We start from the raw sequence: 13406 nt of genomic DNA on the forward strand, positions 1-13406 counted from the left end.
AACAAATACAGTATATAAATAGAATGAATAAATATAAAATAAACAATACAAACAAATGTATATAAATAATATAAAATAATATAAATAAATAAATAATATAATATCAAAAGAAATAAAATACAAATAAATAAATAAATATATTGTCACTGTCAGGCAGAAACCTTGTATGTCAGAACAGTTACTGTTACAAAAAATAACTGTTATTCCAAATTATACATTTTAGTTAGTATTTGTAGTATCTCCATAATTCAATGTTTGTTTTCATTTTTTTGGAAATTAATGACTTAAATACTTCACACAAAAGTGTCATGCCGAAATAGTGAAAATATTTCCGCTACTTTTGAACATTTTTGAAAGTCAAAGTGGTTTAGTCTGGGTGGGTTTTTATAAATATTTTAAAGTATTGAGAAGAGCTTGTGACTAAATACTAACTACAATTGATCAATTGGAACAACCTTTTTTTCAATTTCTAACAGTTCTGGACATGCTGTCTGGCCGACAGCGACGATATCCAGCAATAACCTTATCATCACTCTTCTTCCCCTCATCAACAAGGGAGCGTGAGGAATAAACCATTTGAAAAGGCATCAGCGAATATTTCACATCTATTAACTTTGTGATGCCTCATTCCATACGAGTTGATGCTTTTCTTTGCGCTGAAAAAAATCTTTCAAAAATAAACTACGTCGCTTTATCACATTCTGTGTGGGACGTACTCACGACACCAAAACAACAAAGTTAACAAACAAACGTATAAATCAATATGAATTCATTTAAAACAGCAGTTTCAAAGTTCCCGTTGTTCTCCCGGCTCGCCCCAGCCTCTCTCATTTGAGGAACATCTGGAGGATCTCGGAGTGGAAGTGAGCGCTGGAGTGGAGGAGCCGGCACACGGATTCCATGTCTTCAAATTGGTTGTCTAGAATAGGGGTGTAGCAGACTAGCAGTTAATCAAACAATTTGATTTAATTGATTATTAAAAAATAAAAAGCTAATAGATTTTTGGGGGGTCGTGTCCACCAAGAAGTCTTTAGCTGGACAGCCTTAAAAAAAAAAAAAGCTAAAATAGCAGGTCGACATCTTGTAACCTTGTAGATCGGCTATTTTCGAAAAAAAAGTTACTCCCATGGAGTGCTTTTACTTTGGTGCTTTGATGCCAGTACTTTAGAATTTTTTATTCAAGGTAAGTTTTTCTGGTAACAGAGTATGCCAGTATTATCTTATTGATATTGTGGTATATCTACCTTTAAGCACATCGCATTACATTTTCAACCTGAACTTCATATAACTGGTCCTCACTAATGCTCATTATAAGGATGGAGCAATTTCCATCTACTCACTCTGCATCTCATTGGCTACGGACGGTTCAGAAACCTGCCTACCCCCGCCCGGCTTCCCTCCCCCTGAACACGGGGCCAATTGTGTTCGTATAGACGCTCGACATGAAGTGGTCCTTTAAGTACAGAAATGTACTTAAAGTACATAAATGTACTTAACCCATTAAGACCTGAAGCTGATTCTACATGTCTCCTAAATCCCAACAGTTTTCTGAAAAACCTATGTTTCTATGTCAGTGGTGCTCAATCTTTTTCATGTCAAGGACCCCCAAAATGATATGTATTTGGCCGCAGACCCCCATCAAAATATTTTGTTCCAGGGACCCCCCAGAAGCAAAGATTTTAGTTAAAAACGGTTCGCTTTAAAAATATATATATTCAAAGATTTGCACACATTTTCATGATTTTTCAAAAATAGCAGATCTACAAGTTCATAGCGCGGCACTCGGTGCCGCGCTATGAGCTTGTATATCTGCTATTTTTGAATAGCCCAAAGTGTAAAATAATGCTTTTTAGCTCAAATCTAAAAATGACACAGTTCCAGGTCTTACATAAATGTACTTAAAGGAGGATCAGGAGGCTGTGTGCTGCCTGATCCTGCCATGATGAGCTCGTACATCTCCATATGGTGAAGTACTGACCTGCCATGATGAGCTCGTACATCTCCATGGTGAGCTCGGAGAAGGTGCTCTCCAGGCCCTCGATGAAGGCCTTCCTGGCCTCGTTGGTGACGAACACCTGGCACAGGTTGTGGACCAGCTTCACCGCCCAGCTCATGCAGTAACCGTCTCTCTCACACACCTGAACACGATACAACACAGTAGAGATGTAAAACCAATGACATCTTTCTCCTTTCCCAATACCGATTCAGAAAACCCCAACTCCAGGGACTCTCAGGGTTCCTTGAGGGGGGTTCCAAATGGACCCTTACAGGTGTGTAATTCTGAGAGTGTACAAATGAAACCAAATGGACCCGTATTTGCCTAAGCCAATAATTTGATGACCGGCAGCGGTTCTGGTAGAAGACACAAAGAGTGTCCTTTGTGTCTCCTACCAGAACCGCTGCCTACCGGTCCACTGGTCATGAAATTATTGGCTTAGGAATGCGACAAAAACAAAAAAAAATATCCATTAATTCAAGTTTCCATGGGGTGTGTAATCGATAGAAAAAAAAGTATTTTTTTTGGGGTGAACTATCCCTTGTTTTTTCTTTTCGCTTCTCGATTATTCGATCAATCAAAAAAGTAATCCATGCACTAATCGCTGAGAAAAGAATCACTATATGGCAGCCCTGATTTGATCTTTTTTACCATGACAATGTTGATGATGAGTCTGGAGATCTCGAAGAGTCGTCCGTTGAGTGCCTTGCTGGAGAGCACGCTGTAGCAGAGGTTGCTGCCGCACTGCAGCAGCAGGCAGGCCACGTTCTCCACGTGCCAGGCCTCTGGAAGAACTGCAACACACAGACAAACACGCAGACAAACAGGCAGTGGATTATAGGGTTGAGCTTAGATATCGTCGCTGTCGGGCAGAAAACTCTCATCTCCATATTCTAACTTTTTTAGTTTGTTTTTTTTCGTATGTAAACTAAAGCCCTACTTGATCATACTACAGCGTCACACGAAAGCATCAAAAGTAGCAGATCTATAAGCTTGAAACGTTGCGCGAAGCGACTTGTTTTGAGCTTGTAGAAGATCTGCTACTTTTGCTATTTTTTTATTTGAATCCTGAAAAGTAAAAGTTTGGAGATATGAGGTTTCCACCCGACAGAGACGATATGATGTTCAATTCAATATCACATTGGTTTTATATTCTACCAGGACCTCTAGAACTGCTGGTTTTCTATCCTACCAGGTAGTTAGATGCATTCACCTGGCATCCTTGGCATTTTAACTAGTTAATCAGGGACTTTAGGCGAATGCAGACAAACTAGAGCCTTGGTTCTCAAAGTGGGGTCCGGGGACCCCCAGGGGTCCTTGAGGGAGTTCCAGGGGGTCCTCAGCTAAATGATTTTATGAACCAAATGGACCCTTATGGGTCTGTAACTCTGAGAGTGTACAAATGGAACCAAATGGACGGGTCCATTTGGTTCCATTTGTACACTCTCAGAGTTAAATTAACATTGATTGTACTATTTAAATTGGGGTCCCAGAGATAGAAATGCCATTAAATGGGGGTCCGCAGCCTAATGCATGTCAAACTGGGGGTCCTTGAAATAAAAATGGCTGAGAATCACTGCTAGAGCCGTAAAGATCTTCTCTTATGGACGTCCCTGGCATATCTTTTCAAATGGGGGTCCGCGGGCTAATAAGTGTCAATTTGGGGGTCCTTGACATGAAAAAGTTTGAAAAAAAAACGTGTCGCTTCGCACTGCGTTTCGAGCTGCGTTTCGAGCTGCGTTTCTAGCTTGTAGATCTGCTACTTTTGATGCTTTTGTGTGACACTGTAGTATGATCAAGTAGGACGTTCATTTACGAAAAAACACAAAAAGGTTAGGAGGAGGTAAGAGGTTTCTGCCCGACAGCAACAAAATAATTGATTAACTGGGTTAGTTGGATTAACCGTTGCACCCCTACTTGGTAGCCAGTATTGGATACCCAGTCCTACCAGTGAGTTCCTCCAGTATAGCCAGCATGGTGTCAGTGGACCAGTCCTTAAACAGCTGGTCACCATGCATCAGGAAGACCACCCTGGACAGGTCCAACAGAGCAGTGCGGTGCACACCCGTCTCCAGCATGTCCTGCCAGCCAACAGAACCTGGAGGGAGCCAACAGTGGTGTGGAAATACCTTCATTTACTCAAGTGCCACTGTACTCAAGTACAGGCTTTCTTTTATTTTTTTTGAGTATGTCCCATTTTTCAATTTGCTAAAAAATCACACCCAGTGTGAAGTGGGCGGTGTGGTCATCACAGTGGTCATCATAGTGATGGAAGCTCACTTCAAAAAAAATATTGATTTTTTGAAGTGCATAATCCTATTTATAGGTTATTAATGTCATCATGTGTCTCGCTAGCCAATCACAGTGCTGAATAGAGTCAGCCAATAGAGTCAGCCAATCACAGTACAGCTAGGGGTGTACTAATGAGCCAATCACAATACAGCTAATGAGGTGTCCCAACCCCACTTATAGGGGCGGCTACACCGCCCAAAAATAATGGCATAAGTATTTTTTTCACGTTTTCAACCAAATACAGACTATATGATGTTTCTTAATCCTTTCATCCAAAAGGTTTAGAACAATATATGACTATTGACATACAAATAACGCTGTCTGTCAATTATGTAACATAAGAGGATTAAATTAAATTAGCCAATTTAAGTTTTGACTTGTAGACCTGACTTAGGCCAAATTATTAGGCTTTTTTAAATTTTTATTGAAGCCACGTGATTCAGTGAACGGTGTGTGTGTGTGTCCTACCGTCGTTCATCAGGGGCCCATAGAGGATGAAGAGCAGGCGTGCCTGGCTGACCATGGGCAGGGGCTTCAGGATGTGGGTGAGCCAGAACAGGAAGTCTGCACCCTCGTGCCACCACGGGTCCAACAGAACGTGACGGCAGAAGTGACGCACCTGCAGCTCCAGGAAGCGGTTCTTACCTGGAAACACAGCGACAATAACACGGTGTTCCAAAATGTGGAATGCACAGACACCATTCATTAAACCCATTGAGAGCTGAGGCCTAATTCTAATGCCTTCTAATCACATTTTGAAGATTTTTCAAAAATGTTCCAAAATAGCAGATATACAAGCTCATAGCGCGGCACCGAGTGCAGCGCTACAAGCTTGTAGATCTGCTATTTTTGAAAAATCGTGAAAATGTGTGCAAATCTTTGAATATATATTTTTTAAAGCAAACATTTGTAACTCAAATCTTTGCTTCTGGGGGTCCCTGGAACAAAATATTTTGAGATGGGGGGGTCCGTGGCCAAATACATATGCATTTTGGGGTCCTTGACATGAAAAAGTTTGAGAACCACTGACAGAGAAACATAGGTTTTTCAGAAAACTGTTAGGATTTAGAGGACATTTTTAGAATCGGCTTCAGGTCTTAATGGGTTAACTTAACAGTAAAGGTCCTTACACACCGGGGCGAATTCCAGGGTCCCCACACATTTTTAGCAATGAATTTCCAAAACTTTTCCAAAACCTTTCCAGAATATTTAGCCCAATTTCCAGGCCTATATAACAATCATTCAGCGCAATAATGTGTCTCTTACTCCTATATACAATGCCCAAAGATAGGCAGTGTAGCAAAAATAAAGCATAGAATATAGAATGGTACAATTCCATTAAAAATTTCGTGCAAAATTAGGGCATAGCTCACTGGAATACAAGACTCATTATGGCATCCGTATGACTTTTTTTTTTTAAATAATATTGCCTTGCATTTGCCCCATTTATGAATTTAAAAGTAATGAAGGATGCAAGGATGTTTTAAATTACACTTTTGTTGTAGGTTTTCCTATGTTTTTCCTATTAAGTTTTCAACAAGAGGATACTGTCAGACACAAGGAGGGATGAACATAATTATGTAAAACAAATCAAGAGTGGTAAACTTAAAAGTGCCATTTATTTTAGGAACAGTACAGTATCCGGCTAAGATTTGTGACATAACTTGCAGCCAGCTCTATTCGGGTCCTCTTCTCGCTTTACCCAGTCTTTAAACTTTTCATTTGTAAACCACAAATTATTAAACAAACATTTCCCTGGCATTGTGGATCATACTACTAGTTCAACCGATATATTTTAACTGCTTAAAATCTCGTTTACGCTTCACCGACTATTCACATGTTGCTCGCAATTGTTTGTTGGGACAGCAAACACACAACCTGCACAAGTTGCCAGGTTGGTGTCACGTGACACGTAACGAACAGCTCTACAAGCCAACTACGCAGCACGTTGTGAGCTTGTAGCTCTGTTCTTTTTATCACGTGACACCAACCTGGCACCCTATGCAGTGCAACCTAACAATTGAGACATACATTAGGCTGCCATCACACAGCCCGTTCGGCGAAAAACTACTTATGTTACATATTTCGTGTAATGTTATACATGTTTATGAAAATGTTTTGTATTAACAAAATCAATAGCCAAAAACAATGCATAGCCAAATATTTTTCCAGGACCCTTGATAAATTCCAGGACCTTTGATCAATTCCAAACCTTTTCCAGTACTGGATTTTTTTAATTTTTATTTCAAAATATTTCCAGGAATTTCATGACCGTGGGGACCCTGTAATTCTTCATGCGAATAAATACGTTTTTTTTTTAAACCTTATAAAGTCAATGCAAGCGTCCACATCAGTTTCGCGAAGCGAAAAAGCGTCTTTTAATTATTCGGAACGAGTCCGAATTTTGCGTATATTCGCATATTCGCCGGTGTGTAACCGCCTTAAGGCGTAAACAATCACCTGGTTGTCCAGCGACTGCTGACTGGATTTTCCGTGGCAAGCCTGTGATTTCACACAGGAAGTTGAACACCCTGGGGTACTCCAGCTTGTCCCAACCGGCAATCAGGGTCTGTTGAACAGCAAAAAGGTACACAGCAACACATGTTATATTTAGGGGTTCATAGAATGTGTAACCCTTACATAATTTAATGCCGCCTGGGAAGGTTCGATTCCCAGGCCACAGCAACGTGTCGAAGTGTCCCTGAGCAAGACACTTAAACCCTAACTGCTCCCAGAGATACAACCAACGGCTGCTGGGATCCTACAGTTCAGTGGTTCTCAATGTGAGGTTTGGGGACCCCCAGGGGTCCTTGAGGGGGTTCCCCAGCAAAATGTGTTAATACAGCATCACAATCATTTTAACCCCTTTATCCATATTTTGTATGTTGGCTAATTCAAAAACAATTGAATAATTTAGCACTATTTTTAAACCTAAATCTTCTCTTCTGGGGATCCCGGACACAAAATAATTTCATATGGGGGTCCGCAGCCTAATATATATCAATTTGGGGGTCCTTTACATGAAAAAGGTTTGAGAACCACTGATGTAATAGACAGTACTGTATGTGATGTGATTACCTTGCTTATTGTAAGTCACTCTGCTAAATGCCTAAAATGAAATAGTAATTGTATGGACTGTACTTTCACCTTGAGGAAGGCTCCATAGCAGGAGACGCCATAGCAGCCTGTAACGCCTGCAGCACACGGCTCCATCATGAAGCAGCCCACCTGACAAGGGATAGATTTGTTTATTTATGGAACACAGTTACCTATATGACGGGATCTAAGATTGTCCCCTATGGTTATTCCAATAGAAAACATAACTCTGTGACCCCAGGGGTAGCGGGAGTGACCTCAGGACTTTGGTGCTCTAAATTAATACTGACAATAATACTGTTAATTAATGTGTTGCAAACAATGGATATGCATGATTATAATTCATAATATTTTTTTATCATTATTTATTTTAGTCCATAATATGATTTGTTCCTCCCTTCACCTCTCCTTGTGTTACAGTACCTGTGAGAACTTGCTGAAGGTAAATTTCAGCCTGTTCTTTGTCGGGAGTAGGAGGGTGCATCTCTTGAACAACAAACCTGAAACAATGGACCAAAAAAAAAGCAAAACATTTTCACAATGTGTTATTACAAATATGAATTATTATCAGTAGTAGTAGTAGTAGTATGGTTATGGTGATGACGACGATGAATATGATTATTAACAACAAGAACAGCGAACCAGAGACCTTCCGTTTCCCAGACCCCCCACCCTGACAAGCACTTGGAATTGTAGGCATTACATTTAGTTTGACTCGGTTCCACAGATAAATATTGGGAAAATAGCCCGAACTACAAGCTCACAACGCCTCGCACTGCGAGGCGTTGTGAGCTTGAAGAACGCCTATTTTCACAATGTTTGCCTCTTTCTCACGTAATATTTGACAGGTCTTAAAAGTCATTAAATTGTCACTTAAAAATGTGTATACACTTATACTGTACAGTATGTTGGTTTGTTTACTATTGAGTGAGAAAACAATGTTGGACATTAAGGTAAATGGGGACCCCCCCAAAATCATCTGGGGACCCCCCCCCCCCCCAGTTTGGGAACCACTGCCTGAGATACCTGCTCAGCTATGTACGGGCTCCTCTTATGGCACCAACGCAAGGCGGGCTACTAGTAACACATCAACCACAAACCATTTGGCTGAAAATCAGCTAACTCACAATTATTCCTGACAAATGAGTAATAGTAATGAAGTCAATACTGAGGCTGCTGCTCACCCAGATCTCTGTAGTGCTGCATGGTGGCATGGTGGTCGTAGGACAAGCTGGGCTCGTAGTGGAAACCCTGAACGATGGCCCTTTTTCTCCAAACCATACTGGAGATGTGGTCCATGATGTAGCTGTTGGTGTACTTGGACACCATGCTGAACACACTGATGTCCTGTACTGAAACACACACACACACACACACACACACACACACACACACACACACACACACACACACACACACACACACACACACACACACACACACACACACACACACACACACACACACAGATTACTTTTTTGATTCATTGAATAATCAATTTATCAGCATATAAAATTAATTTTATGTATCAAGGAATCAATGTGATGAGACTTGAGCCCTGTTTTATACCTTCTTGTATGACGTTCTGAGCTTGTAGTTCGGTTATTTTCCCCATTTTTTTAAATCTATTATTCTATTACAATCCCTTCTCTACGTGAAAAAGTGCTAACTACAGTAACTCAAAATATACCGGCCACTTACAAAAAGTATGAAGAGCTCATAATTATTAGCTCCATGAATGGAGCTCAAGAAAGCCTCCATATACTGTAGATTTACTTCTGGTTTTTGGTGTTCTTTAACAACTTAACCCATTAAGACCTGAGGCCATATACTATATATGTGGTTCGCAAACCTTTTCATCTCAAGGACCCCCAAAACGATATGTATTTGGCCGCCGACCCCCATCTCAAAATATTTTGTTCCAGGGACCCCCCCAGAAGCAAAGATTTGAGTGAAGAAATGTTGCTTTAAAAATATATTCAAAGATTTGCAAATATCTACAAGCCGCGCTATGAGCTTGTATATCTGCTATTTTTGAATAGCCAAAGTATAGAATAATGGTTAAAGTGGTTCAAATCTAAAATGACACCGATGCTTTCCCGGTTTTAATGGGTCAAAACCTACAGTACACTTACTTAGTAAACGGGACCTGAGTTGACTCTGTACTTGGACCGTTTCTAGATGCCCATTTGTTGTGCAATATTTTTTGACACTATCAAAGCACAACGTTCGTTTTTAGGCCAATAATAAGCTATGCCATGCTGGCAAACAATTACTTACCAGCAGTGGTGTAAAGTAACTAGGTACATTTCCTCAAGTACTGCACTTAAGTACAATTCTGAGGTATTTTTACTTTACCGGAGTATTTCCAATTTTCAGTACTTTTACTTCTACTCCACTACATCTCAGAGGCAAATATTGTACTTTTACTCCACTACAATTATTTTAAAACTTTAGTTACTAGTTACTTTACAGATTTTGATTATTATTATTACGAAACATACATTAACCACTTCAGCCCTACATACATTTCTGCCATTTGAAAATAGCCGATCTACAAGCTCACAATGCGTCGCGATGCGCCGCATTGTGAGCTTGTAGATCTGCTATTTTCCAAAAGATTCGTATACAATTGAATAACTTGTGAAAATGGGACCCGCTGCTTTACCAGACAGTCTATGTAAGATCATGTCGAACACTCCCGGGGGAAGCCCCTCAAAGAAGACATCGCTGGTGTTGTGTTGTTGTTGGCTGGTTGTGCTTTCACTGCTGTCGTTGTTTTGGGTCCAGACACTTCCAGTGGTGGTGGTGTGTCGGCTCCTGGTATTCATGGTTCCACTGGTGTTGTGTTGGCTTCTGGTAGCAGAGCTGAACCATATGGGAAGATACAGTATGCAACAGTGTCCTTTTTTTCGTTTTTTTTTTTTTAATATTCATTTTTAATATTCAGTATTCATTTACAATGAATACTTTTTCATTTTAATAAGTATTAAAATGAATAAGTATCAGTGGTTCTCAAACCTTTTCATGTCAAGGACCCCTAAATTGATATTGTATTTGGCCGCGGACCCCCATCTGAAAAGGTTTCGTGCCAGCAGGGACCCCCAGAAGAGAAGATTTGTGTCAACATTTTCCAACACTTTCCAAGATTTTTTTTTAAAACTGTTAAAAAATAGCAGATGTACAAGCTTGCAGCGCTGCACGAAGTGACGCGCTGTGAGCTTGTATTTCTGCTATTTTTGAATAGCCAATGTATTAAATATGGATAAAGTGTTTAAAATTAGTGTGACAGACAGCTATATTAACACATTTTTGCTGGGCACCCCCTGGAACCCGCCCCCAAGGACCCCTGGGGGTCCCCGGACTCCACTTTTGAGAGTTCAGTTAAGGTAGTGGTGATTATATCATATTTGCACTATATTATGTTCAGTCCTACCTGGTAGTGGGGGCTCTGCTTGCAGAGGCAGGCTGTCTCACTCTCCTCCTGGCTGGCTTGGATCTCCTCCTGGCAGTCTGAGGAGCCATCACTACAAACCTGCACAGTTATTTAGGGAGAAAATCATAATTATGAGAAGTAAACCTTAAACGTATCACAGGCAACACCTCAAGCCCTATATCATTCCTAGTACAACAAATAGCTTAATGATGCAATGTATTGTGAGCAGCTTGTAGATCTGTTTTTTTCCCCCCTATTTTTGAAAATGAATAATTGAATAATCCCATATAATGACCAAAACACAACTGGTTAATAAATAAACAAACTCCATAACCAAAACGGCTAAAACAGCAAAAGGTAGCTAGCTAGTATTATTACCTACTCTGCCATTGAATTAAAAAGAATATATGGCCTGTTATTAAGTTAAAGTTCTAAACAGACTCCTGTTGCGTTTAAAGACATTATTTTCACTCAACTATTCAACTCCAAGTGTAAACATACCTCTAATTATCTCTCTAAACTGTCTCTAAACTATAACTATAACAGCAAAAGCTCTATAAACTGTGTATGACTCAATACCATAGAGCTATAACCAGGCTAACTCTAGCCTACTTGTGCTAAGCATAGAGCTAGTTATTTTACCGTGCTAATGCTATCAGGTGCTGCTAACGTGCTAATCAGCAGCTCGCGACAGACAGTTCATAAAGCAGCGCCAAACCTGTCCTCACGCTCGCGCAGATGTACAGTAGCCAATCACACAACGAGCAGCGACACCACAACCATGGGATCACAAAAAGATCATCTTCATCCCATAGACCGGAGGGGTCAGGGGTGGTTCTGTGCTGGGATTGGCTGCTTGGTTGTCAGGGGCAATGGTGTAAAGTATATAAGTACATTTACTCTCAAGCACTGTACCTAATTTTGAGGTATTTTTTTCTGTACTGGAGTATTTCCAATTGTGCTTTTACTTCTACTCCATATCTCAAGAGGCAAATATTATTTACTCCACTATTATTATTTGAAAACTTTAGTTACTTTGTAGATTTATTTGGATTATTGTTACAAAACATACATACAGTAACCACTTTAGCCCTATTTAAACTTTGGCTATTAAAATAGCAGATCTACAAGCTCAGTAGCTCGGCTATTTTCAAAATATTTGTATACATTTTATACATTTGAAAACTTGACATTCTGCAAAATTAGTAGTTCTACTTTTACATTTTGATACCAATACTTTTGTACTTTTACTCATATACATTTTGAATTCCGGACTTTCACTTGTAAACACAGTATTTTCTACATTGCAGTATTGATACTTTTACTTAAGTAAAACATTCGAGTACTTTTTCCACCGAGCAAACTTTGGGATAATTAAAGCGGATACGGAAGCGGTCCAGATATGACCGGATACAGTTTCCCCCCAGACCGGATGGCACTGGTTAAAAGTGGAATGGAAACCAGCAGGAGTTCAAGCCAGGTGTTGTGAGATTATGATGACAGAGGGCTAATGCATCAGTTCTGTGAGTGACAGACGCAGATAGTCTTTGCTCTGCAGCTTTAACATTAAAGGTAGGGTCAGTAATATTTGTTAGTTAAAGCAAAACGTTTTTTTGTTTTTTTAAGGTTAAAGCACTATTATTCTGATAGTTGTGATACTCATTGTTGTTATACTACAAGTAAGACGCGCGAACGCTGGAAGCGAACGCAGCTCGAAAATATTGTGTATTTACGGACTTGTAATCCGTGTTATTTCACCGTGATGGGGAGAGAACATTGACAGTGTGTGTGTGTGTGTGTGTGTGTGTGTGTGTGTGTGTGTGTGTGTGTGTGTGTGTGTGAGAGCATTGTCTAAATTCCTGCACTCTGGCGCACTCTGTTGGCTGCTTACAGGCAGTGCACGCATGTGAGTCACATGGGGGCGCGAGCCAATGAGAGCATGAACACAGACAGACAGACAGACACACAGACACACAACCTGAGAAGGGTTACATAGTAAGCTCCACTTGGTCGGAGGCGCCGCGCCGCGCCTCCTTCCGCGTTCGCAAATATATAGTGTTTGTTCAGTAGGGGTCCCTATCTCTCTATCACTTTAATAGTGGTGGAAAAAGTAGGCCTACACACATTTTTTACTTAAGTAAAAGTATCAATACTGCAATATAGAAATACTCTGTTACAAGTAAAAGTCCAACTAAAAGTTCAAAAGTATTGGAATCATGTACTTAAACTTAAAGTAACAAAAAGAAGAAGGTATTCATTATGCTGAGGGTCCCGTTTCACAAGTTTTCAAACATGTAACATATACAATGCGTCGCATGGCCACACATTGTGAGCTTGTAGATCGGCTATTTTCAAATGGCTGAAATGTGCAGGGCTGAAGTGGTTAATGTAGGCTATGTTTCGTAATAATAATCAAAATCTACAAAGTAACTAGTAACTAAACCTTTCAAATAATTATAGTGGAGTAAAAGTATAATATTTGCCTTTGAGATGTAGTGGAGTAGAAGTAAAAAATACTGAAGATTAGAAATACTCCAGTAAAAAACAAATACCTCAAAATTGTACTTAATGTGCTACTTTCCACCA

The 13406-nt window shown here is 40.0% G+C and overlaps 1 protein-coding gene across 1 annotated transcript; it reads right to left on the reverse strand.

The window, feature by feature from the left end:
• Positions 1–827: 827 nt before the first annotated feature.
• Positions 828–8713, reverse strand: LOC308093381 (F-box only protein 47-like; the record flags this gene model as incomplete). Its single annotated transcript, XM_080439717.1, has 9 exons — positions 828–919; positions 1979–2138; positions 2648–2790; positions 3945–4094; positions 4757–4933; positions 6749–6857; positions 7436–7516; positions 7808–7884; positions 8569–8713. 9 exons carry the CDS (start codon positions 8711–8713, stop codon positions 828–830), a joined length of 1134 nt encoding a protein of 377 aa, XP_080295843.1.
• Positions 8714–13406: the final 4693 nt, after the last annotated feature.

The sequence above is a fragment of the Gymnoscopelus braueri genome (assembly GCF_963280865.1).
Source record: "Gymnoscopelus braueri genome assembly, chromosome: 10".
Classification (NCBI taxonomy): Eukaryota; Metazoa; Chordata; class Actinopteri; order Myctophiformes; family Myctophidae; genus Gymnoscopelus; species Gymnoscopelus braueri.